This window comes from Aspergillus affinis (genome assembly GCF_023601865.1).
Source record: "Aspergillus affinis strain CMG 70 chromosome Unknown NODE_47_length_219368_cov_88_841667, whole genome shotgun sequence".
Taxonomy (NCBI): Eukaryota; Fungi; Ascomycota; class Eurotiomycetes; order Eurotiales; family Aspergillaceae; genus Aspergillus; species Aspergillus affinis.
The window spans coordinates 196,651-219,368 of NW_026515828.1; the positions used below are offsets into that span (position 1 = coordinate 196,651).

The window sequence follows — 22,718 nt, forward strand, 5'->3', positions numbered from 1 at the left end:
AAGATATGATCCGTGGTAGTTGAACTGTGCTGCTCTGAGTAAGCCAAGGTTTTAAAACTGAGCGGAGAATAAACAAAAAAGAGTCGGGATTATGATGTCAAGTAGGTAACCTTATGCAAGATTCCGAGCTTTACACATTTGTGGGTAAAATTGGCCCTTTTCAAGCAACTGCTCATGTGTACCAGACTCGACAATACGGCCTCTGTGAAAGACATATCAAATCCGCATGCCGAACGGTTGAGAGCCGATGTGCCACAGTAATAGTGATCCCGTCTCTGTACGCTACAACCTGATTTAGAGTATTCTGCACCACTCTTTCCGATTGCGTATCCAACGCACTCGTGGCCTCATCTAGAAGCAACAGTCGAGGATTTCGAATCAACGCCCTCGCGATCGCAATCCGTTGGCGCTGTCCACCAGACAATTGCAGACCATTCATACCACAGGGAGTATTCAAGCCCTGCGGGAGAGAGGTAATATAATCCCACGCATTGGCTGCGCGGCACACCGCTTCGATGTCAACGTCCGAGACTTCTTTACCCGATGCTGCACCCAGTGCGATATTCTCTCTAATCGTACCGGGAAAGAGGGTAGGCTCTTGCTAAACGAGGGCCACATAGCTGCGATATATCCAGAGGTTCATCGTAGTGAGCTCCGTGGACCCGATCTTGATCTCACCGTTGATGGGGTCGTAGAAGCGCTCCAGCATAGCGATCATAGTGCTCTTGCCACATCCGGATGCGCCTACAAAAGCCACGAATTGACCTTGCTTGATATGCACGTTGAACATCAGTAACAGGTTGGTGACCAGCCCTTGAGGCTTCGTGGACTCACATTCAGATCGATGCCCCGCAGTACAGGCGATTATGGTTTTGAGGGGTATGAGAACTGGACGTTCGCTAGATCCAAGGACTGAAAATCTCCAGGCCCGGTGTGACGGTTCTCTCTCGTCTCACTGACGGTCGGCTGCAGGTACTCCAGCCATAACATGTAATTTGCAGCCGATATTCCCTTGGTAATGCCTACATGTGGTTGGTGAATCATCACGTCATGGTATTCTGCGAGGGAAGGGGGCTCATACTGCTTGAAACCCCGAAAATAACGGATGCTTGCTGGCCAGAGAAGAAGCCCCCAAGAAAAGCAATGAGGAAGTCAGTCATACTAAGTTCCCCAAATGAAACAAGTCGGCAGCCGTACCTGGTTCCAGATGTGGAGTGTCAGTCTGGTAGCTTTTTTTGTGAGGGTTTAGAAAAGAATAAAGGCAACATGTATTGTGCATGCTGGGAAAGGGTAACCAACCAAAGGCCCAAAGCCATGAAAGAATACTCCACGGTTTGTGTAAATGCAAAAGGAGCCATCATGAGAAGAACTGGGAGTTTTGAAGCGCAAGTTGCATGATCCAACTCCGTGGCATATCTTTCTAAGACCGACTGTTCGATGGCCAATGAAGACATGGTCTGGGTGGCAGAGACGGCTTCTGACGCAATAGAATAGCTTTGCGCGAAATGTTTGGAAATAATATCTTCGATTTTAGCCTCTGTCTTGATACGAGCCCAGCCTGATAACATTAGAGGTGGAAGCCCGGCCAAAATAATCACCAGACCGTGCTTCCATCCATAAGCGAGAGCCAAAATGGAGCATGAAATCACAGCCATCGAGCCCGTGATTATCAAACCGATGGTCATCCCCATAAGCTCAAATAAAGATCGTGGATATGAGTCTGCACGACTTGCTAAAGCACCGGTTGTATTCTCAGGACGGTCGAAGAATTGTATGTCTTGTCTGAGAATATTGGAGACAATCTCCCTGCGGTATTTGTGGTCAATGATCTTGAATAAGGTCAGCGTCATAATACACGGCATCAAAGTTGAGGACTTTACCTGAGAAACGGTGTTTGACGACCATCCTATGACGAAATAGATCACAAATGAGCCAATGGCTAGAACGAGACATATCAGGGTGATGAAACTCCCTTTTCGCTGTATTTCATCCCCAGTAAAGCTGAACACTTCAATGAATCGAGCAAACAAGATAGACTGACAGGGGAATGTGGCCGCTATAGTCTTGTCAGCTCCACGGGATCAGAAGAGAATCATCGGTTGATTATACCTGACGTAAATGATCCAAGCATCAACACTAGAAACACCGGTCGTAATTCCAGTGTCGTGGAGAGAATGCGCCAAAGAACATGCAAGAGGCCAAGCGAAGATTGTGTCCGGGTTTTCGTCACCTCAATGAGGTCTTGTTCAAATTTGTCACCCACGGGATTCGATATGACAAATTAAGCCCAAACGCAGAATCTCATCATACAGCCACAGAGAAGCAGCCTGTCCCCAACCATTCGGTTGTTCCACGAGGCGGGGCCTATCAGGAAAGCGTTCCATACAGTGGGTTGCAGAGCGAGCCCAAAGATGTCGAATCACAAGGACCAGTCGAGGACGAACAAGTCATGGAAGGACAATCATCACTGTCTGCCCACTCGTCCTTTGCGATCAACCTGCTACACAATGCCATCGGGGCCAACAGCTCTGACATCGAAAGACTTCTGGAAACTCTGCGACATATCCTGGACGTGTCCAATGATCAGCGGGCATCATCGTCTATGCCCTTGCTCCCCTTGGCAAAAGACACCTCCATCCGATGCGATGTCTCGAACATGCCTCCATTGGAAAAGAAGCTCTTTGTTCTACAGCAAGCGAAAGGTGTGTTGGAATCCTCCCTGTGCAGTTCCATGAGATTAATTTTAATAGATGGAAATCAACCGTCGGTCTCCATTTATGAAACGCTTCTTCCGTCGCACAGCCTGTCAGACCTATTCTTGAAAGTGTACTTTTCAAACAACTATTCCGATGCTGAGATTATCATAGCCAACGCTGCATTATACGGTATGAGACCCATCTCACTTGAACATGACATCAACTCCGGTTTCTACCACAGCATTAATCTACGAGGCTGTTCTCGTTCAAAAGAACCCGCCTTTTTCGAAAGACACACTGGATGACTACAAGAGATATTACTCTCTGTGTCAAGTGCACATCGAGACAGCACTGGCAAAGCTGCCACTATGTACGAGGGCGAGCCACGAACTCGCTCTAGCGCTCTTTCTCGGGGTAAGTACCCCAAATTATCATGGACTAAATGCGGCGCGACTGATTGAAAAGGCCACTTATGCGGTGGACATCTCGAAGCCATCTCTGTCATGGAATATGGTCGGTGTAGCTTCTCAACACGCCCGCTCACTCGGGTTTCACACTCGCCCAGTTGGCACGAAAAGTGGCTCCAACACCCTCAACTCCAAATGGTTTCTCTTCTGGGCGATATACATGCTGGAAGGGTTCTTGTGTCTTCGACCTGGCCGGTCTTTTGCTTTCCAAGACAACGACATCACGTTGCCGCTGTCCAAAGCATCATCTGCGAGTGAATCGGCCATGGAGTATTTCGGTCATACGGTGAGGCTTGCAGGCCTGGCTGGGAGAATCTATGAGCAGTTATACTGCGCAACGGCTCTTTCTCTCCCGACGAACACACGGCAAACCCGTGTTACGGAGTTGTCGCAGGAGCTCCATGGCCTTATCGACGCCTCGCACGCCGCTAGGGTACGGTTTTTTTCAAAACATTCCCCGGTCACGGTTCACCCGGTGCTCATACGTTTCTTAGGACAGCTGGATTCGAAACGCGATCGATGACAACGATCGGCAAACTGCCATTCACACCTCGATGTCGGGTGATGTCCTCCGTTTGTCAATGTTAACACTCATCCACCGCGCCATGCCACACGACACGCAGCAAACGACCATTAGCGATTATTGTATTGCCACAGCTAGATACGCCCTCGAAAAGCACGAGGCAATGGTCAAACACCTTGAATTGAAAGGGTCTATTCTCTTGACATCATACATCATCTGGTATGTATACACCCTCGTCATGTTAACAGAAAATTTGACAGATGACAATAAAACCTGACTTACACCTACAACCAGGTCCATCTTATTGGTCCCCTTTTTCCCTTTTATCGCGCTATTCTGCCACGTTATCGAAACAGGCGACCCTGAAGATCTCACCCGGATGCAGACATTTGTCGCTTCCCTCGAATCAGCCTGCTCCGGCTCCAGAGCCATCGCAAAACACCATCGTCTCTTTCAAGTCTTCAAAAGTGTTGCGCTGCGGTACACCGAATTGTGGAGCTCGTCGTCAGTATCACAGGGAGAGTCTGCGAGACTGCGAATGGCGATGGACACTCGGCTGCATGCGCTCGGCTTGCAAGTTCGGGCTGATTTAGTGCCTGGTGTGAGCGAGGTGAATACGACGGGGGGTTGGCCTGGTGCTGGGAGAGTCGATGGGCTAGGTCATTCCAATGCACCTGGCATGGATCCCATGGAGGAACACAGCCTGCAGCTTGGGAATTGGTTTTCATTTGGCCAGAATATGATGGAGTTGGTGGATGAAAATGAGTGGCTGTTGTGAATGTATGTACCGATCGATTATCGGAGTCCTAAAATTAATCCATTGATTACCATCTCTTCTCCCTCCTTCTCTTTTTGTTCCTTCTTCTCCTTCTTCTTCTCCTTCTTCTTTTCCTTCTTGTTCTAGAAATTTGAAAACATTGCTGACATGACTCTCTTGGAGAGGCCTTGGATGAAAGTGCTCGATAAGACGCCGAAAATAGCCAACTGTCGGCTCTTTGAATTTTCTTATTAAGCCACAACCAATCAGTATCTAAGTACAGTGTACGAACAAGACCGTTATTGAATGTTCCAGTTCTGCATGTTCTCCCAGACTTCGTTGAATCAAGCGCGGTGGGAAATCTTCAAACCACCCCTACTGATAATTATTCAAGTACATATAATGCTAAGTTATTCCAATGCATTAAGATAGAAGGGCAATCCCATCGTAGCTTTTCAATCCTCAACTTGCCACATTATGATCACATTTAAAGTGCGACCAAAATCATCGTCGAGCCTCACGTGATGTCAGTATTTTAGTTCCATACCTAGAGTAATCCTGGTCTACGTCACACTTTGTTCCCTTACACCTGTACAGTTTTTCGTTTGGAAATCCCATAGGTGATCCATTTATCTCTCTAATCTTTTACATGTTGGTGAAACAAGTACGCACAAGGCGGAGTAGTAAGTTGGCTATCGATGGCCATATGTACTGTATGCATGTCCATTTAGGCGTTGCATTAATCATCTAGGGTTTGGCTTGGAAGTACCATTATCCAAAACAGTGTAGAATGAGGGAAGCCCACATCTTCGGGTTCTATAGTTGACTAACAATCGAACTTTATTCGTTTGCGTCCATGTCTTATTTCTGGGTAAATCTATACATATCCGTATCCATTCAGGCAGTGCACCGGCCTTTACTAATAAATTTATTCCCTTCTCTATGTAAACTTTGGACAGGCGGTGGCTTCACTGATTACCGAGGTATCGTTCTTCTCTTTCCGTAGATGGGCGATGGCAGAGTGTACCTTCAATCAGTAGAGGGGATTTCCGGGCCATCCCGGGCTATTCCCAACGAGGAAAGAAGCACACAATGCAGGTCAGGCTGCAGGTATCCGCTGCGGTGAACCTCTGTGGCAAGCAAGGCTACGAGGACGACGGTGTCATGATTGGGTCGCTCTGAGTGACCCATACTTTTAAACCGAGCGGAAAACAAACAAAAACAGAGTCGGGGATATGATGTCAGGTGAGAGAGAGGAGAGAAGTACGAACAAGGTGGAGTAGCTAGCCATGGATTGGTGGCCTAATGTATGCATGTTCCATGCAGGCGTCGGATTATTGATTCAGGGCTTGGCTTGGAAGTCCATACCATTGTCCAGAACAGTGTAAACTGAGGGGATGTGGGATGATGGATGCCGTCAGAAACTGTACAATATGAGACATTCGGGACAGAAGAGGGCGAGGATAAAAATAGAAGGTTCCATTCGTACTTCGTATGTACAGCTGTAAGCGGAGCCGACATATGCCAGTATATGCGACTTTCCGGTAGCGACGCAAAAATGTCCGAACGGGGAACGAGTCTGTCGGACAGGACGCACGGAAGAACTTGCTTTGTACGCCGTAGATATCCAGTCTAGGAGACAGTTCATCAAGACCGAACGTTGTCAGTTTTTCTGTCATACCAATGACTGGGGTCTGTGATGAAAGACTGACTTCATGATAAGTTAGTCCCGCCTCCAAGAGCTTGGATGTCGATCTTTACCAGGATGATCATCCTACTAGTATCAAGACCACGATCGGTCGAAGCCGTTAGACCTAGAGCCAATATTGAGAGAGCCCAACGGCCCCAACGGAGTACAAACGAGGTTACACCACTGTTAGCCCGACCAGACAGGTCCGAGACTTGACCAGTATCGTGAGCTCCTTGCGTGAGGTGGATCGGACATCTTGGCACATGGCCTGACCAACGTGTGGTGGTCTATGAATAGATCGGGGATGAAGAGAATCAATACGGACTATAGAGGAGACACCGGAGGACTCAGGAATGCGGAATACGACGGACGATGTCTCGCCTCTTTCAGTGCCTCAGGCTGAATGGGAAGCGGCGGACAAGCCTAAGGCTGCGTGTCTCAAAGCCCGCGGCCCCGTGACTGGCCCGGAGGGCCCCCGCATCGCCTTCTCCGCCCCGCATTCGAGCATCACCCGATGAAGGCCTCCACGCTTGTCTCACCTCCCCGTCCAACTTGCCGTCCCTCCCTCCCCTGCTATTGATCGGGTTTCAACCTCGTGGAGCTTGCACTGCTGATCCCGTTGCTATTCCAAGAAGTTGGGCATGGTCCACCTGTGATCCTCTACCTGTATACGGAATATTCCGATCAGTCCCCTCAACGCCACCCATGGAGAGGGAATTCGTCCTGCGGGGAAAGTCAAAGAACCACACCATTCACTACGATGGCTACAGTGAATATGCAGCATACGATCGATGACAATGAGGCTTTTTTGTCGTCGCCGCTACCTCTGACTCGTGGGAAACAACTATATAAACCCTCTCGACCATCGCCAGATTCTCTCTCTCCCATCCAGATCAATCCCACAACCCATTCACAAGATCCTCTCCAGCTTCCAAACAAACAAACTCTCCCACTTCCTATCTTCCACTCTCAATCCTCAATCTCAAGCTTAAGCTCAATCCTCCAATCCTCAAAATGAAGTTCTTCGCCTCCACCCTCGCCCTCATCTCCCTGGCCCTCACCCCGGCCATGGCTGCTCCCGCCACCGCCGCTGCCGTCTCGGTCTCTGTCTCCTACGACACCAAGTACGACGTGGCCGGCAGCTCCCTGAACACCGTCGCCTGCTCCGACGGCGTCAACGGCCTCGTCACCGCGGGCTACTCAACCTTCGGCTCTCTGCCCAAGTTCCCTCTCATCGGCGGCGCCCCGACCATCCCCGGCTGGAACAGCCCCAACTGCGGAAACTGCTACAGCCTGCACTACAAGGCCGGCAAGGTCGACAAGACCATCTACGTGACTGCCATCGACGCTGCTCCCGGTGGCTTCAACCTCGGTCTCAATGCCATGAACCAGTTGACGAACAACCAGGGTACCCAGCTGGGTCGTGTGCAGGCGACCTATGCGCTGGCTGATCCCTCAAAGTGTGGATTCTAGGCGACTTCCATCGACTCCTGGTTGTGCAAGATGATGCCGCTCTCGTTTGATGAGATGATCGGATCGGATCGGATCCGATCTAGGCAGTTGGTCTGGTGGAGCTATGGAAACGAGTTCACGAGATGATACGGTTTTGGTTTTTCGGTTTTCACTTCAAATGTCTATTTTCAGCGCCATTCCTTACATTTAATATTACATGAGAATAGTATAATTGAACATTATTAGTATCACATACACAACGTTTCTTGCGAGGAGATGGTACTTTAATTACGTTTTATACATATACAGTGTATCGCTCTATACCAAAATCTAATGTTCATAAGAGTGGAACTTAGCCCACCTCATTCAACATATCTGAAACGCGACCGAACTTGACCCGGCTTCTACCCTGAGATTGTCCGCGATTGCGCTCCGCCGCGTCGATACGCTGCCAATCCTCCCAGGAAGTAGCCTGCAGGCCTCGTCCCTGGACCTCGGGGCGGACGCCCTCCCAGCCAAGACCGGTGCTCTGGCCCGGAGAATTCAGCAAGGACGCTTGGCCCTTGCTCGTCAGATCCGCCGCGATGGCGTCAGCGGTGCTAAACGCGTCCGTCATCGTAGTGGCAATGACCCCGGTCGGACCGCGCTTAACCCATCCGGCGCAGTACAACCCAGGTAGATGTGAGATGAGCGATCCATCTGGTAGTTCTTCGTTATCGCCGGTATTCTTGGGACTCGTGACTCGTCCGAACCCATCGTTGGGAATCACCCCACGGGTCGTATCGAATTGGACCCCGAGCTCCTCTAGTCCGTTCAAGGGGAGCGATTTGTAGCCAACGCTGCGGAAAAAGGTATTGGCGAGAATATCGGCTTGCATGCGTCTATCTGGGCGTCTCAGCTTCGGTATGTATTTGGGCGTGACTTTCGCGCTGGGCGAATGGGGATCCGACGGGTCGAGTTGGTTGCATGAGAATCTAACGTGGGTCAATTGATTCTCATTGAATGGAGAAAAGTTCAGATATTCGGGCGAGAGCAGGAAATCCAGAGACCAGGACTTTGGGCTGGTTTTAGGGCTATTGGTCGATCCCTTAGCTAGGAGCTGGACGAGCCGTTTCTGCGCTCGGGGGAGAGCGGCAATCACGTCGTCTGGTGGGAACAGCTCTCGTGGGACAGGGTCGAAGGATACGCCTGGAAGCTGCAGCAATTCCCGCAACTCTTTAATCGTGAACGCAGCCTGCAAAACATAGGTTAGAGCCGCGACCCAAACGAGTATCGGTTGCCTTTGCACGTACCTGCAGCGGTCCTCGTCGGCCGACCACTCGCACCCGGTTGATCTTGCTTCTAGACAGCTCATCCAGCGCATAATCGGCTATATCCGTTTTGCGTAAAGCGTCCACATCTGAAAGTAGAATTCTTGCAACATCCAACGCCACATTACCCTGCCCAACGATCACAGCATTCTCTCCGGCAGTAAGATCGGGGGCAAGATCACGATGTTCTGGAAGTCCGTTGTACCAGCCGACAAACTCTCGAGCTGAGTAAACGTGACGGGGGGCCTTCTCCCCGGGAATCCCAAGCTCCTTGTCCTTAGGAGCTCCGTACGAGAACAAGATCGCGTCGTAATGGGGCTTGAGTGCCTGCAGGGAAAGTTTCTGGCCCAGTTCAATGTTTCCAATGAAGTTGAATCGCGGCGACTGTGCGACTTCGGTGAACTTTTCTTCGCAGTTCTAAACATCACAGGAGCATGAGTCAGAGGGCCGCCAACACAGGTAGAAGAGACGATCGCATACCTTGACCTCCGGATGGTCCGGCGCTACCCCGTATCTCACCAAACCAAAGGGAACGGGGAGCTTCTCGTACATGTCAATTACGGCATTGTCCACCTTTCCCAGCAGCCTGTATGCAGCGTAAAAGCCCGCCGGTCCCGACCCCACAATGGCAACGCGAAATGGCCGATCGGTCTGGACGGCGTGGCTGTTATGACGTCGCTGCCAGGTCAACTGCGGGACAGCTCGACGGTACGAGCGGCGGAGGGGAGCGCGCAATGCCTGCGCCGAGCATTGGACGCAGACATAGGGCGCGCGCTGGACATTCATGGTGATACGAATGAATTGCGATGCGCAGTCGGAGAACCGACGGACGGAGAGCGCGGGACGAGAACCATGACGGCAGAGCACGTGACCTTATCGGGGCCGGTTGCCGCGCCGACAATCGGGTTGTTGACAGCATCGGATCTATCCTCCTGCACGCTCGCCTTCTGACATTCCGTCGTTCCATGGTTCGTGCCCTCCGTCTTCCTTCACCCACATTTTTGCAATCTATTCTCTCCAGCATTCCTTTCATTTTCATATCGAGTTTTGATCTCCCCGCTTCTGGCGTGGGGTGGATGCTTCGATAAGCTCAAGCTCAATTGAAGCTTCATTCACCACCATCATGGGGGGATCTTCGCCTCCATTCCTTTACGGTGCGCCGTCGGCCTACAGCTTCCATGGCCCGACAGACCATCCTTTCAATCCCAAGGCCGTGACCCAAGCGAGCTGGACTCGTCCGAAGTCAAAGCCGCAGCCCAAAGGCCCGTTAGTCAACTTCAATAGACATCCTGATTCGGTGTGTATTCGTCGGTCCGATTGTTGCAGATGATTTATGCTAACCACGTTTCTTTTTTCTCCGAAAGTATAACAATATCCCCGATGGAAAGTCGCGATGGACTCCGATGAGTCGCAGGACGAAGCCCAGAATAATCGTTACGCGCAAGATACAGCTAGGATTTCGCGTCTTGATGTTGCTGGGGGCCCTTGGATCTCTGTTTTGCGCCATTGTCATCAAGAACGCGGCCGTCAGCGTCATATGGATTGTTCGCGTCGGAGTGAGTCTTACATCGTCTCATTCGGATTGAAGCAAGCGCTAATTACCTGAAGCCCGCCGTAGCAATCTTGCACACTCTTTACGGCATCTATCACCTTTGTCGCTCCGCCGTCTCCAGACCTCCCGGTTCCCAGGCTAGTTACATGGTGTTCGCTTCGACTTTGGACCTAGGACTTATCCCATTCTATGTCTTTACCGCATTCCTCGCATACAAACAATATACTGAGGACGAATATCACTGGACCACCATGCTCAGCTCTGACTTCGATATCACGACCAAGATTTCTCAAGTCACCTTCTTTCTGAGCGTGGTCAACGGCGGCTTCCATCTCATCTCCTTGGGGATCTGCATCTACCTTGGAGTCGTCTTTCGCAAAATCACCAAACTGCCACCGGACATGAATCCCTTGGAAGACAATCTGACAGCCCGTCCTCATAAGCGTACCAAGTCCGAGCTTGCTGAAAAGCATGCTAGCCAGTCTACCCTGGACTCCGCAATGTCCGAAGATCCGCTTATGGGGCCGCCTCGGAAAATGGCGTTCATGCACACTCGAGGTCAGTCCTCGGAGAGCGGTTCTATCATGACGGAGAAGAGACACTCTCAGCTGTCCGAGCCTTCGAATCGCCTGTCGCGTATGGTGTCCCCTATGCCGCCAATGCCTTTCGAAAATCAGGCCGACCCCACAGATTACATGACAGAGCAGGTTCCGGAGCACAACCTTGACGTCTTCGCAAGACCTACATCGAGTGTGCCGTATGGAGCTCCCGTGCGCGAACCCTCGCCCGACTTCCCGAACAGATCCCAGTGTGTGAGTCCTGCGTCAGATAACTGGGTCACGTATTCCGACCGGTCCCCTTCCCCGGTAGATGTGGTTCCGAACGAGAATCAGGCCCATGCCCCTCGAGACCCATCGTCCGTCTACAGCCGAGGAACCGCCTCCGGTGGATCGAATGGTGGAGTCGCGGACTGGACGAACCCCGGACAGCGTAATGGATGGAACGTTGGTGAGACAATTCAAGAAGACGCTCATGGAGAATACGAATCCCTCCCCGTTCACGAATACTACGGCCACGACGACTACCCGAATGACACCCGCCAGCCAACTCGCTTCTACGATACCGCCGAACAAGACATCGGAGACCACAACATCCACATATTCCAAGACCATGCAGACCACGACGATCTCTACGATGACCACCACGACTCTGACCTTCGCGTCAACCCGCTGGCTCTCAACCCGCCCACCCCACAGCCCATCTTCGATGAAATACCCGACCACCCGCACAATGTTTCAGCTCGCATGGCGCTCACCGAAGTCCCGAACCTCTCCCCTACACCTCCCGTCTCCGTCCCCGCCAGCGACAACATTCCCGCAAAGAACAACCGCTTCTACGGCGAGCTCGAAGAAAACAACACCTTCGGGCTAAACATCCCGCGCAACGTCAGCGACCACAGAGCCCCAACCTCCCCAACCTCCCCCACCGCATCCCACGGCCTCTGGGGCAAGAAGACGAAGAGTCCGAAGCCCAAATCCCCCAAGGTCAACGCCTACGGCGCCCTCAAGCAACACGACGACGAAACCGATCCCGTCACCGGTGAACCCCTCGCACTGCCCTCTGATTCTCTCGGCACACCCGACGGCGACCGCAAAGGCCGCGTCGTCAGCAACTCCGGCGCCGACTTCGGTCGTCGTGTCGGTCAGGGAGCCTCGTTGTCGTATGGCAACTATATTGCAGGTCTAGGCGTGGGCCGAAGACGCGACGTGAGCGGGAAAATGGCTGAAGAAGGACGAGGCGGCGTGGCGCAGTCGAATCCTAGCAATAACGATGCTTCGACGCCTCGCGCTGCCGGATGGGCTCGATTTGCTGGTCTTTGATCCTCTTCTCTGCCTTGATTGAAGATACGAGAACGAAAAGAAGAAAGATGAAGATTTTACGATTTCATTTGATATAATGCTTGATTGACGGATTGATGGATGGATGGATTCCTTATGCTGGATTTTGTAACGAATGGTTTTACGGTTTGACTTTTGATTTTTGATTTGTGATTTTCTGTGATACTCCCTCCCCCCTGTGTTTACTGGTTTGATTCTTGGTTCTTCAGATTTTCTCTATGTACGTATGTATGTATTTATCTATACAAATTGGAATTCCTAGAGCAATTTCCAAAGTCTCTTCCAGAATTCTCGTAGTCTCCCTATTAGTTTTGAACGCTTACCTGGCATCTCCTAAGTCATTTGGAGAAGACGCAGTGGCTTCAAAGCTTTTGCTCTAGTCCGCTTCAACAGACGTGACTCTAGACTGGGGTATCTATAGTAGGGTAACATGCAAAGCATAGACTTCAGTATATATACGATATTCTCATTTCAATTATAAATATAGGCCTAGGTAGTTGCTATCACAACCAATCCGAACAACCAACGATAATTATCCCCAATCTTCCCTCCCTTGGCAGGTTTACTTAAACCTCCACCGTACAAGTATCACCCGCCTCCACAATCCGATATCCCTCCCATCCCTCATACGGCAGGCAAACCTCCCAGCCATTTCGGATCGCCTTGCTATTTTGATCCGAGCAGTCGGCACTAGGATACAAGCAGAGATCGTAGTTCAGTCGTTTGTTTTTCCATGACACAGTATCCACCCGACTCAGGTTGACGGGCTTTGCGTCCGGTCCGGTGTCTTCTAACAAGGAGACGCAGTCCCGGGTGTAGACTCCACCGCGATGGTATAGCGAGAGTTTGAGATTCGTGGTGTTCGGGGTGCAGCCGGGTAAGGAGAGGCGGAGATCCCACTGTTTGAATTGTTAACTATACGCAGGACTTTTCCTGTGGGTGTGGAACAACTTACATTGCGATATTTCAGAATTTCAAATTCATCATCGGTGGATTGGGGCAATGCGCTTGCTCCAAGGAGGAGAGTGGATATGAGTAGAAAGCCACGCATTTTGGAGATCGAGATTGTGTGATGAGAGATTTTGAGGGAAAGAAAGAGGGGGAGTTAGCTGATTAAATCATTAAAATGAATTTGCCCTCAGCTCGGTATGAGTTCTTGAGCTAAACAAGAATGGATAGTCCCACTTGGCAAGTGAGAGCTTATGCATGCAGGTTGCGATCGTAGAAACATAGCAAATCATTTCCGTTCGTAGTGGGAGCCGACAATCATCTGGTTGGATAGGTCCAAGTGCAGAGATTTCGGTAGTATTGCATCCTGCACCCTGTTCACGGTTGCAGTCTGAGCCTGGGTGGCCTAGCGTAGAATAAGCAATCATTGTAGATGTAGATGCTATTTGAGAGTCCAGTCCATTGTGGTGAACCCTTAAATCGCCAAGTCTCATTCCCTGTTGGTTGCTGTCTCACTACCTTGGCTTTCCCAACATTGAAGTTCGATGCCATTGGTTCAGGACGCCCCTCTGCAAGAATCTTCTGCATCACTAGGGGGGCAAAGTAACAGTGCGGGGAGCTAATTGTCTGTTCAGCTCAATTTCAGCAGGTACTGGATTGTCGACAAGTAGCCTAAGCTTGGCCTAGAACTGCATGGACTCTTTTACTCTTGAACGTGCCCTGTGCATCATAAGTATTTGTCTCCACTTTCTCTAACGTCTTCGTCTTCATAGTGATCCCAGAAGGTCCGTCCAGGCTGGGCGTGGAGAACTTGCCGCGAAGATGATCTCCTCCTGGTCTTCGTCCGATGCGTTAGAATTTTTCTGCTCTGACAGCCAGGCCTCTTCCCCCAACATATTGAAAGCTTCGGTCAAGCCATTGATCCAGTGCCTGTGTGAATCATTACCCCCCTGGATACGTGGGTCTGGATTGTTGGCGACGATTCTCTGGACAAGAGTATGAGTCTCTTTCCTAGCCTCGATGATAGACTGGAACAGGCGAAAATAAATGGGGGGAATTAGCTTGACGTGTAAGGCTATGAGCTCGGAAAATTATTTGAGGGCTGCTACGGAGACTTCTCTTCTGGTACTGAGAGTCAGTGACGCTATAGAAGTTCTGGCAGTCTTCATGATTTGGATCGAAGTATTAGCAATCCAATAGATAAGTCTTTGGTCCCACTGGTATCTGAGGCAGGATCTTCTGTCCGCCATTCCTTCGCTTATCCATGGATCTGGATCCAATTTCAGTGACGACACATGACAGGAAGGGTGAGGGACAATGGGGTGAGAGTACTAGCACGACTATCTACTCCGGTGTAGATTATTGAGAAGGCGGTGAAGGAAATATCCACCGCCTTCTGCCTTAGATTCCTGTTCTGGATTCTGCTGTGTTTTCACCACACAGCCAAATTAGACAGGCACATTTGGATAAGTGAGCAGTCCTTGAATCAATGTCAAGAATCAAGAAATAAAGGTAGCATTAAAGGGCAAATTTCACACATATATACAGATCAATAAAGTAAATAGCAGTCAAATCGGGTATTAAAGCAACATACATATATACAAGCCACAACGGCAAAGCAAAGACAAACTATGAAGGAACACCTTCATACTCCCAGCCCTGCATGATCCGTTTACTCCTGCGTGAGTTTCTCCGATTAGCGTTACATTTGACAAAAATAGTCAAAGCCGTGATGATACAGATGACAATTGCCGCAATGGCAGCAACTAGGACGGTCCGTTTCTCCAACTGCTGTGGATCCGATGCGTAAGGGCACTGGGCGTCCGGGCCGCCGGAGACCCAGCAGGATGCGATATCCAGGGAGTTGAAATCAAGCCAGATCTCGCGCATCTTCGGATCCGAGGACGACGGGTCCATTCCACCACCAATGCTGGATCTGTCGGAGGCGTACCGGTACAGGTAGGTGTTTTCGATGGCTGTGCGCGGGACGCCCAGGGACGTATTTGCGGGACAACCGTGGTCGTAGGCGTCAGAATAAGTGTTTTCGGCGTCGGACAGCGTCCAGGTAAATGGGTCGTTGCCGACCCGGCAGGCACCGCGACGTTTATGCTCAGCGCAGTCGACGACACGCCAGTGCCCATTCAAGGAGAGGTCCATTATGGCGCAGCGCTCGCGGGACGGCTCGTTGATGTTATCGGTGACTTCAGAGTCGCGCGGTTCGTCGATGGCCCAGGCCCACCCAGCGGAGAGGGTGGCGTTCTTGTAGGGTTCGAAATCTTTGTCGGCCGTCGAGTTCAGAAGCGTACCGTTGATCAACGGTGTGACCCCGCAGGCAGTGACGTTTTTGACCATTCCGGACAGCTCACGCAGGAATTCAGTCCTGTTGGAACTCTCAGGCACGGGAAGACTGTTGGATACGGCCCATGAGGTATTCACCTGGGATACCTTCGTGGCTTCTGCGTCGTAGAAGCAACCGGTTTCGATCTCGTCGTCCCGGATAGATAATGGAGCAGGGACCGCAAGGTAACCTGTCGGGAAGATGATGTCCTGATCATCATCTAAGCTATACTCTTCCATCTGAGGGTCAACCGAGCCATATTCAAGTAGTAGCCGTTCTTCCTCGGCTAGTTGGATATATTTCGTACACGGCCAGCCGTCAGGAGTGCTCTGTGTGCCGTCCTCATCTTCTTCGATGGTGAAGTACTCCGTGATAGGTTTGTATCCGTCGTCAACTTTATACCACGAGTCATTGAGGTTGCTGCGTTCATCCGCCAGCTGCTCGGGCGTGTATATATATGAGTAGAGGCGACGATCTATCAGGTGGCCAATGCGCTCCAATGTTGTTGGAAGATTAGTTCCAGACACCTTTGCCGCGGGTCGAGTAGGCGCTTCGGCACTGGCGGCCGCATGCAGATTGAATGAAATAAACCGGGTATATACGTTCAACTGAGACGTCGTGGACTTGAAAAAATCCAAGAACACGTCGATCATATCCGACAAGTAGAGGTTGTCGGAGCATTTGTATGGGCCGAGTTCATATAATTGCGAGCCCGAAGAGTCCGAAACTACCGTCGCGGTTCCATGCGCAGCGTCCACGGTCGTTGTCGACGAGGAGTTGGTCGTCGGCGTTGCGGTCGGCGTTGATGTCGATGAAAGGGTCACCACCGGCGTATCATCGGGAATAGAGACCGGACAAAGGTTCCAAGAGCGCCCTTCCACAGACCAGTATAGGTCGACAACCAATCGGCGATACCCTAGTTCAAGCAGGTTCGAAATGCATTTGCCCGCCGCGTCCCGGTCGAAGACGTTATTGCCGAAACACGCTGCGCGGAGGGATACGGCAGATGTGGTGACGAAATTCAGCGGGATTTGACCGGCCACATCTCTCTCGCTCTGATGCCGCATGATAGAGGTTAGCACCAGGATGCATCAGGATGCGCTACGGAGGATTAACATGACGGATGTGACGGATCAACTCACCAGAAAGACCGCTATCCAAGTCGCGTCTACAAGAGACGCCTCGGGTTCGTAGTTCAACGACATGGAGCAGTGAGCACCAAGCAGCGAGCGGACATTCCCAGAGGATTCACAGTTAGCGACATCGACATGGCCGAGGGGCGATCTGGCGCAGAGGCAGGAGCAGGTGGAAGCAGGCGGCGGCGCATCTGAAGAAATGCGGAGAAGACGAAGGCGGTGCGACCGGACTTTACCCGTTCGAGCGGGCAAACACCATCTGGCCACTTCTTTCGCTCCGCCGATCCCTTCGTCTTCCTCCCTCTCCCTCTGTCGATTTCTCGCTGGCTTCAAATTCTTGCATCTCTTATCCCAACTGACTCTCCACCCCCCTTCGGACTTGCCTTCTCTCTCTTTGTCATTACCGTTCTTTGTCTGAACTTTATTCACTCTCAGAACCACCTTCCCATCCCTGTTCACAATGGCGACACCCGGCCAGCCGTCGCCCCAGCAAATTGCGGCCATGCAGCAACAGTTTGCTGCTGAGGCTGCGAAGCGAGGATTGAGCCCCGAGGAGTTTGCCAAACAGCAGCGCGAACAGCTCAACGCCGAAGCCGCAAAGCACGGAATGTCCACCGAAGAATACGTCAACCAGTTGAGAATGCGGGCTATGGCCGCACACAGGCAACAAGTTGAAGCCCAACGACAAGCTCAAGCAGGCTCGCCGCAGCAACCAGGACAGCCAGCGCAAGGCCAACCCCAACCCCAGCAGCAACAGACCACACATCAAGTCCCCGTGAACCCGTCGAATCCTCCCGATCCCAAGGCTATTGCCGTCGCTCAGTTCCTGCGCTCTCAGAACCTGAAGACGAGAACATGTATCATGGACGGACAGCGCAAGGATATGTTCAAAGGTTTGAACCCTCCCAGGTCTATTCACCTCTCTCTCGGCTATCTCATTGCTCACTCTGATTCATCTCCGCAGTGAAACGTGCCATCCGCGCTCTTGAATCTCCCGCCTACGCCAAAGCCGCCGCCAAAAAGAACTCCATCCTCCCCCCCGTCACGGACCGTGCTTCGGCAGAGAACGTCTTCAAGCTTCTTCCCCTGTCGCTCCTTGCCTTGCGAGTCTCCAAGGTTGACCCCCACGCCGGCCACAACCACGCCAAGCCGAAGAACCGCACCAAGGGACTGTGGACCGTGAAGATCGAGCAGCACCAGGAAACCGACCCCATGATGCACTACGTCTTCCTCTACGAAGGGCCCCAGTGGAAGCAGAAGGCCATGGCCGCTGCCGTCGTGGCGGGTATCTTCGCTGTCGTCTTGTTCCCCTTGTGGCCGATGATGCTGAGACAGGGTGTCTGGTACCTCAGTGTCGGCATGATGGGTCTCCTGGGTCTGTTCTTCGCTATGGCTATCTTCCGTCTGATTCTGTTCTGCATCACCGTGTTTGCCGTACCTCCCGGTCTCTGGCTGTTCCCCAACCTGTTCGAGGATGTTGGTTTCTTCGACAGTTTCAAGCCTTTGTGGGGCTGGCAAGAAGTAAGTCGCGTATAGCCCACCTCTAGACAAACACTCCATATTAACCAATCTTGATAGAACAAGAAGAAGAAGTCCAAGAAATCCTCAGTTGACAACGCATCCACGCCTTCACCTGAGGCCCAGGGCTCCGCTCCCTCCGCGACTACAACCGCCACGCCTGCACCGCAGACGTCAGGCGTCGTGAAGCGTGATCTCGCGCCCCGAGTCGAAGAGGCCGCTGACGAGTAATGGAACCGCACATTTGCATCAATGAATCCCATATTATAACTACTAATGGGCTACTTCTCTGAGACTGTTTCCTGGAAGGTAGAAATACATACACTGGATGTTTTATTTTTATTTTCAACTTCATCATCCAGGTGCACTTTTTTTTTCGTTTTTCTTTATTTCTACCTCTTGTCTTATTCCCTTTTATGTTGTTGATTCTACTCGCGTTTTTTCAGGGCATGTCTTTATTCGGGTCATGGGTTTAAAATTCTCTGCAAGTAACATGATGAGCTTCTTGGTTGCAATGAAAGATATTTCTTTACTAGATATTATTTGTAACCGCATAGGACTGGCGTAGTAATAGGTCTGCTTGAACGCGATCCTCATTTCTCAGGCCAAACACAAGAGCTACAGAAACATACCTAAACTTCCCCAGAACACTACCTATTCTGCCTGGACATATCCCCAACCTGCAACCAAACGTCCTAACCTAGAAGGATGTTGACCATCGTCACAATAACTCGCGTTAGACCCACGGTAGTCGTAAACCCGAAATCAGACATCCGCTCTGCGCTTGATATCTCCTAGCCGTTTATCACAAGTTTTGACTCTTTGCCCTGCATGGAATAGAGTCACTTCTCATCTTGCTCGCCGGGCTTGAAAGGCCCGTAGTCCTCTTCGCGGCGGGCCTCGGCAGCTGCTCCCTCACACACAGAGAATCCTTGACGCTAAGCACCAGATTCCCATAATCGCTGTTGGAATCACTTTCAGGTGTAAGGCTGGGGTATGTGAGCTCTTTAGGTAGCTACAGCGCTAGTTATGAGTAAAGAGGATGGTAGAACTTTATTAGACATTAGATGAATTAGCTAGTAATCTCCCGACCGGAGTGGATGAAAGACTGTCTGTCCATTTTGAAGCCCCGTGCAGGGGTTGTCTTTCGAGACACTGCATATCAAACAGTCTTGATAATCATGATTGTGCCGGCCCAAGGCTCCCCTTTCCATGTGCCGAATAGCGCCCGTCCGGAACTTGTCTAAATTCCAATTCCAATCGTCATCTGGGTTTCGCCCCTTGGGGACCGCTTCGTCAGGATAAAAGTCTCGTCGATAAAATTTCACCTTTTGGGCGGCTTTAGGGGTACCGTGCGGCGGGATAGGGAAGATGTCCATTCGAGGACTGGGGAAACCGTCTCTGCGGTGGATTTGAAGGTATCCAGCGACTGTTTTATCACTCCTCTGATCCCATTTCACCAGCAGCACAGCGTTCACGTGAGGCTCCTCCCTCCAGCCACATATCCTTAACATCTAGGAGGTTGGGCCACGACTCGTGTCCTGTTTCGACCGCAACACAAGGGAAGCTCATATCACCACTGAAAACAAAACCACCGCCGTCTTTGTAGGCCTTCTCATACGGGGCTGAGAAGTTATGGTAGCCTATTTTCTTCTCATCGGTGCGTTTTGGGTATAGAGGTATAGGTAGCGGATATCGATTTATTACCGTTCTTTACCATGACCTGGAATTCGCGAAACTCATCCCAATTAAAAAATCCAGACATAGCCGCGGTGTGACTCTCATCATGCACCCAATCATTTACACACCCACGAAGAGGTGAAGGCATTCTAATAGATAATCGGCCTGCTATATGATCAAATGCAACGGTCGGACTGCGTTCTTCGACTTCGTTGTTATCACGGAGTCTTTTTGCGATCTCGTACCTATTCCACTTCCGGGGAAATTTCCAGTACTTCGTGGTAGGTAGGACCCTGGGCATCAATGATCCACTGTGTCAACTCGGACAACAACTTCGACTGCTCAGGGGTAAGAGGCGCTTTGTCAGTCTCACTTTCGCTTCCTGAAACAGAAGACATGATAGATAATGTTGATCTAAGCTCTGCTGGTTGAAAGAATGAGTGAGACGAGCAGTGCACGAAGTGGGTGATAACATGTGCTGACCTGACAAGTCTTAAGTCCATGGCTCATAACAGGCCCAATATGTCATATTGACAGGCATCCCATACCTTGGGTATACAGAAGTGGAAACAGCCAAGCCACCCAGTACTATTTCCGAAATTTGGTCAGCCATAAAAGTAGCTCTAGCTTTTGCCCAGTATTCTATCGAGTTACAGATTTTTCAATATGATTTGTATTAGCTGTCTGAATCCTGATTATTCCCGGCCATGTTGTCCGGCTCAATCTTTCATATTTTGCAAAGGTTTTAATCATACACTCGTCGATGCCCAGGTTCTCCTAAGTACATCAGTTGTCATAAGAGGGGACACAACTACAGATTTTGCTTCAAATTTCTATAATATCCTGTCCAACGATCTTTATCAGATATGGCGAATAATAAGACTTTTCAAATACTTGAAATTTAACATATACCATTCATCAGATATTCTAATATTTGGATATCTCTCATCTGATTCATAAATTGATATTTTTACTACAGAGCTTCGTACTAGAGCGAATGAACTTGAGGGTTTTCATGGTGTTAGGTATAGGCGGTCTTACAGTCTTTTTGATAAACTGCTACACAAGATGATCCTGTATCTTTGAGGTAATCCGCTGAATTATCTAGTAGGTAGATAGGAAGAGATGAAAAGGATAAAAAGGAGGAAGGAAGAACAAGCAAGAAAAAATAGGAACTGCCGTGGATCGAACACGGGGCCTATAGATAAATGCTTTCTTTGCAATCTACCGCTCTACCGCTGAGCTACAGCTCCAATTGGATGTCCTCTGGCTTCCCGTTTTGTTGTACTATCACCATTAATTGGTACGACAGGGTGTCGACATAGATGCCCGTTCAACTCTAGGATGGGGGACTTTATACAGCGAAGATTGTTTTTGATTTTGGTAGAGCCCTAAAATAAATCTGTTGTAAATTTATAATGGACCGCCACTCTACCGCTGAGTTACAGCTCCATTGCTTGGTTTTCAACCCTCTTTTTTCCTTCTAGATTCACCTTGGTACCTAGTTACTGCGCTAATCTTGCTTCCGCTGGTCCCTCGGCCCTGTGACGGTCTACAAAGGAGCTTAGTAAAAGACAAGTTTGTTCATGACTCGTAGTCAAGGAATTTTCCCATGGGGAGGGAAAGCAATCAGCAAAATGCTTGACATCTTATCTTTGATATCTAAACGCTAACTAACAGTATTTTGACTTTTAGTCATCTACTAGGACGGGAGTTGAGCTTACATGTATAACTATGGTTTATTTATCGCTCTATTCGGTCCTGCGGCAGCCTAACCCGAGAAGATTCAGACATAACTGATGGATTCACCATTATTATCAAGTATAATTACTTATTTTCGATAATAAAATATATGCTTAATTGCAGTAAATACATATTATCTGATTGGAGCTGTAGCTCATTTGGTAATAGTCTGCAGTAATTCATACTCCTTATAGACTTATAGATTGTATGGGGAACACTAAACCATCATCTATAAAATGTCGCCTTAGCAGTGATCAATAAGTAGTTCAGGGGTTCAAGAATTAATATGAACTTCCAATAATCCAATCAAGTATACGGATTATTTAGTTGGTTGGTTACCTCGAAGGTGATACGAATAACAATCATTAATCGGCCAAGAAAGGGAGTCGAGGAGAAGAGGGAAAGAATAAGTAAGGCAGAGACAGACAGAGGAAGGACGCTAGAGAGAAGAAGAGGTGGCCAGAGAAGCTATGCGGGTTTGAGAGATACTGACCTGAGTAGGTTTAGTGTTGTGTTATTTTATTTATTGACCGAGGGCGCAATCCGCTAATCACCATCGCTTGCCTCCTTCCTCTCTCCATGACATTTTATATAGAGCTCTTATACATCAAACCCACCTCTTTTTACCCACAAAAACGACAGCTTCAGAGCTGACTATTCGTTAGTGACATATCTTACTCGTTCTCTCCTTTAATGACGTATGTAAAAGGATCAAAAACTCAAAAAGGAGTTGGCGAGGATCGAACTCGCGGCCTACAGATGAACTGCTATAATTCATTAAATATTACTATTAAATAGTAATATCCTTAATCTGTTATAAATTGCAATCTGTCGCTACTACCACTGAGCTACAACTCCTAATTGATATGAAAATTACTAGAAAATATATATAGAAATTCATTGTGTTGGAACAATATTGTCAACCAGGCCAGGGAGGTGGAGTATCCTGACCTAATCCACATACCGCAAAGCACCTTGCTTGGCCTAGACTTGGCCTACCATTCCAAATG

General features: G+C 49.9%; 8 protein-coding genes across 8 annotated transcripts; 4 read left to right on the top strand and 4 right to left on the bottom strand.

Moving 5' to 3' along the window:
* Positions 1-601: 601 nt before the first annotated feature.
* On the bottom strand, positions 602-2,131 carry KD926_007741 (uncharacterized protein; the record flags this gene model as incomplete). The annotated part of the gene is made up of 6 exons (XM_053100622.1): positions 602-888; positions 957-1,022; positions 1,082-1,197; positions 1,300-1,829; positions 1,881-2,056; positions 2,110-2,131. The coding sequence occupies 6 exons, from the start codon at positions 2,129-2,131 to the stop codon at positions 602-604; spliced, it is 1,197 nt and encodes a 398-aa protein (XP_052955778.1).
* A 57-nt stretch (positions 2,132-2,188) lies between these two features.
* KD926_007742 (fungal specific transcription factor domain-containing protein) lies at positions 2,189-4,464 on the top strand (the record flags this gene model as incomplete). The annotated part of the gene is made up of 6 exons (XM_053100623.1): positions 2,189-2,702; positions 2,751-2,885; positions 2,938-3,110; positions 3,162-3,596; positions 3,658-3,905; positions 3,981-4,464. 6 exons carry the CDS (start codon positions 2,189-2,191, stop codon positions 4,462-4,464), a joined length of 1,989 nt encoding a protein of 662 aa, XP_052955779.1.
* A 2,683-nt stretch (positions 4,465-7,147) lies between these two features.
* aspf13 (allergenic cerato-platanin Asp F13) lies at positions 7,148-7,606 on the top strand (the record flags this gene model as incomplete). Its single annotated transcript, XM_053100624.1, has 1 exon — positions 7,148-7,606. The coding sequence occupies one exon, from the start codon at positions 7,148-7,150 to the stop codon at positions 7,604-7,606; it is 459 nt and encodes a 152-aa protein (XP_052955780.1).
* Positions 7,607-7,937: 331 nt separating this feature from the next.
* On the bottom strand, positions 7,938-9,681 carry KD926_007744 (NADPH-adrenodoxin reductase; the record flags this gene model as incomplete). The annotated part of the gene is made up of 3 exons (XM_053100625.1): positions 7,938-8,819; positions 8,878-9,312; positions 9,376-9,681. The coding sequence occupies 3 exons, from the start codon at positions 9,679-9,681 to the stop codon at positions 7,938-7,940; spliced, it is 1,623 nt and encodes a 540-aa protein (XP_052955781.1).
* Positions 9,682-10,018: 337 nt separating this feature from the next.
* Positions 10,019-12,327, top strand: KD926_007745 (uncharacterized protein; the record flags this gene model as incomplete). Its single annotated transcript, XM_053100626.1, has 3 exons — positions 10,019-10,192; positions 10,347-10,451; positions 10,504-12,327. The coding sequence occupies 3 exons, from the start codon at positions 10,019-10,021 to the stop codon at positions 12,325-12,327; spliced, it is 2,103 nt and encodes a 700-aa protein (XP_052955782.1).
* Positions 12,328-12,911: 584 nt separating this feature from the next.
* Positions 12,912-13,396, bottom strand: KD926_007746 (uncharacterized protein; the record flags this gene model as incomplete). The annotated part of the gene is made up of 2 exons (XM_053100627.1): positions 12,912-13,244; positions 13,301-13,396. The coding sequence occupies 2 exons, from the start codon at positions 13,394-13,396 to the stop codon at positions 12,912-12,914; spliced, it is 429 nt and encodes a 142-aa protein (XP_052955783.1).
* A 1,526-nt stretch (positions 13,397-14,922) lies between these two features.
* On the bottom strand, positions 14,923-16,698 carry KD926_007747 (Lectin C-type domain protein; the record flags this gene model as incomplete). Its single annotated transcript, XM_053100628.1, has 1 exon — positions 14,923-16,698. One exon carries the CDS (start codon positions 16,696-16,698, stop codon positions 14,923-14,925), a length of 1,776 nt encoding a protein of 591 aa, XP_052955784.1.
* A 529-nt stretch (positions 16,699-17,227) lies between these two features.
* On the top strand, positions 17,228-18,516 carry KD926_007748 (Sec62 family protein translocation protein; the record flags this gene model as incomplete). Its single annotated transcript, XM_053100629.1, has 3 exons — positions 17,228-17,660; positions 17,732-18,288; positions 18,346-18,516. 3 exons carry the CDS (start codon positions 17,228-17,230, stop codon positions 18,514-18,516), a joined length of 1,161 nt encoding a protein of 386 aa, XP_052955785.1.
* Positions 18,517-22,718: the final 4,202 nt, after the last annotated feature.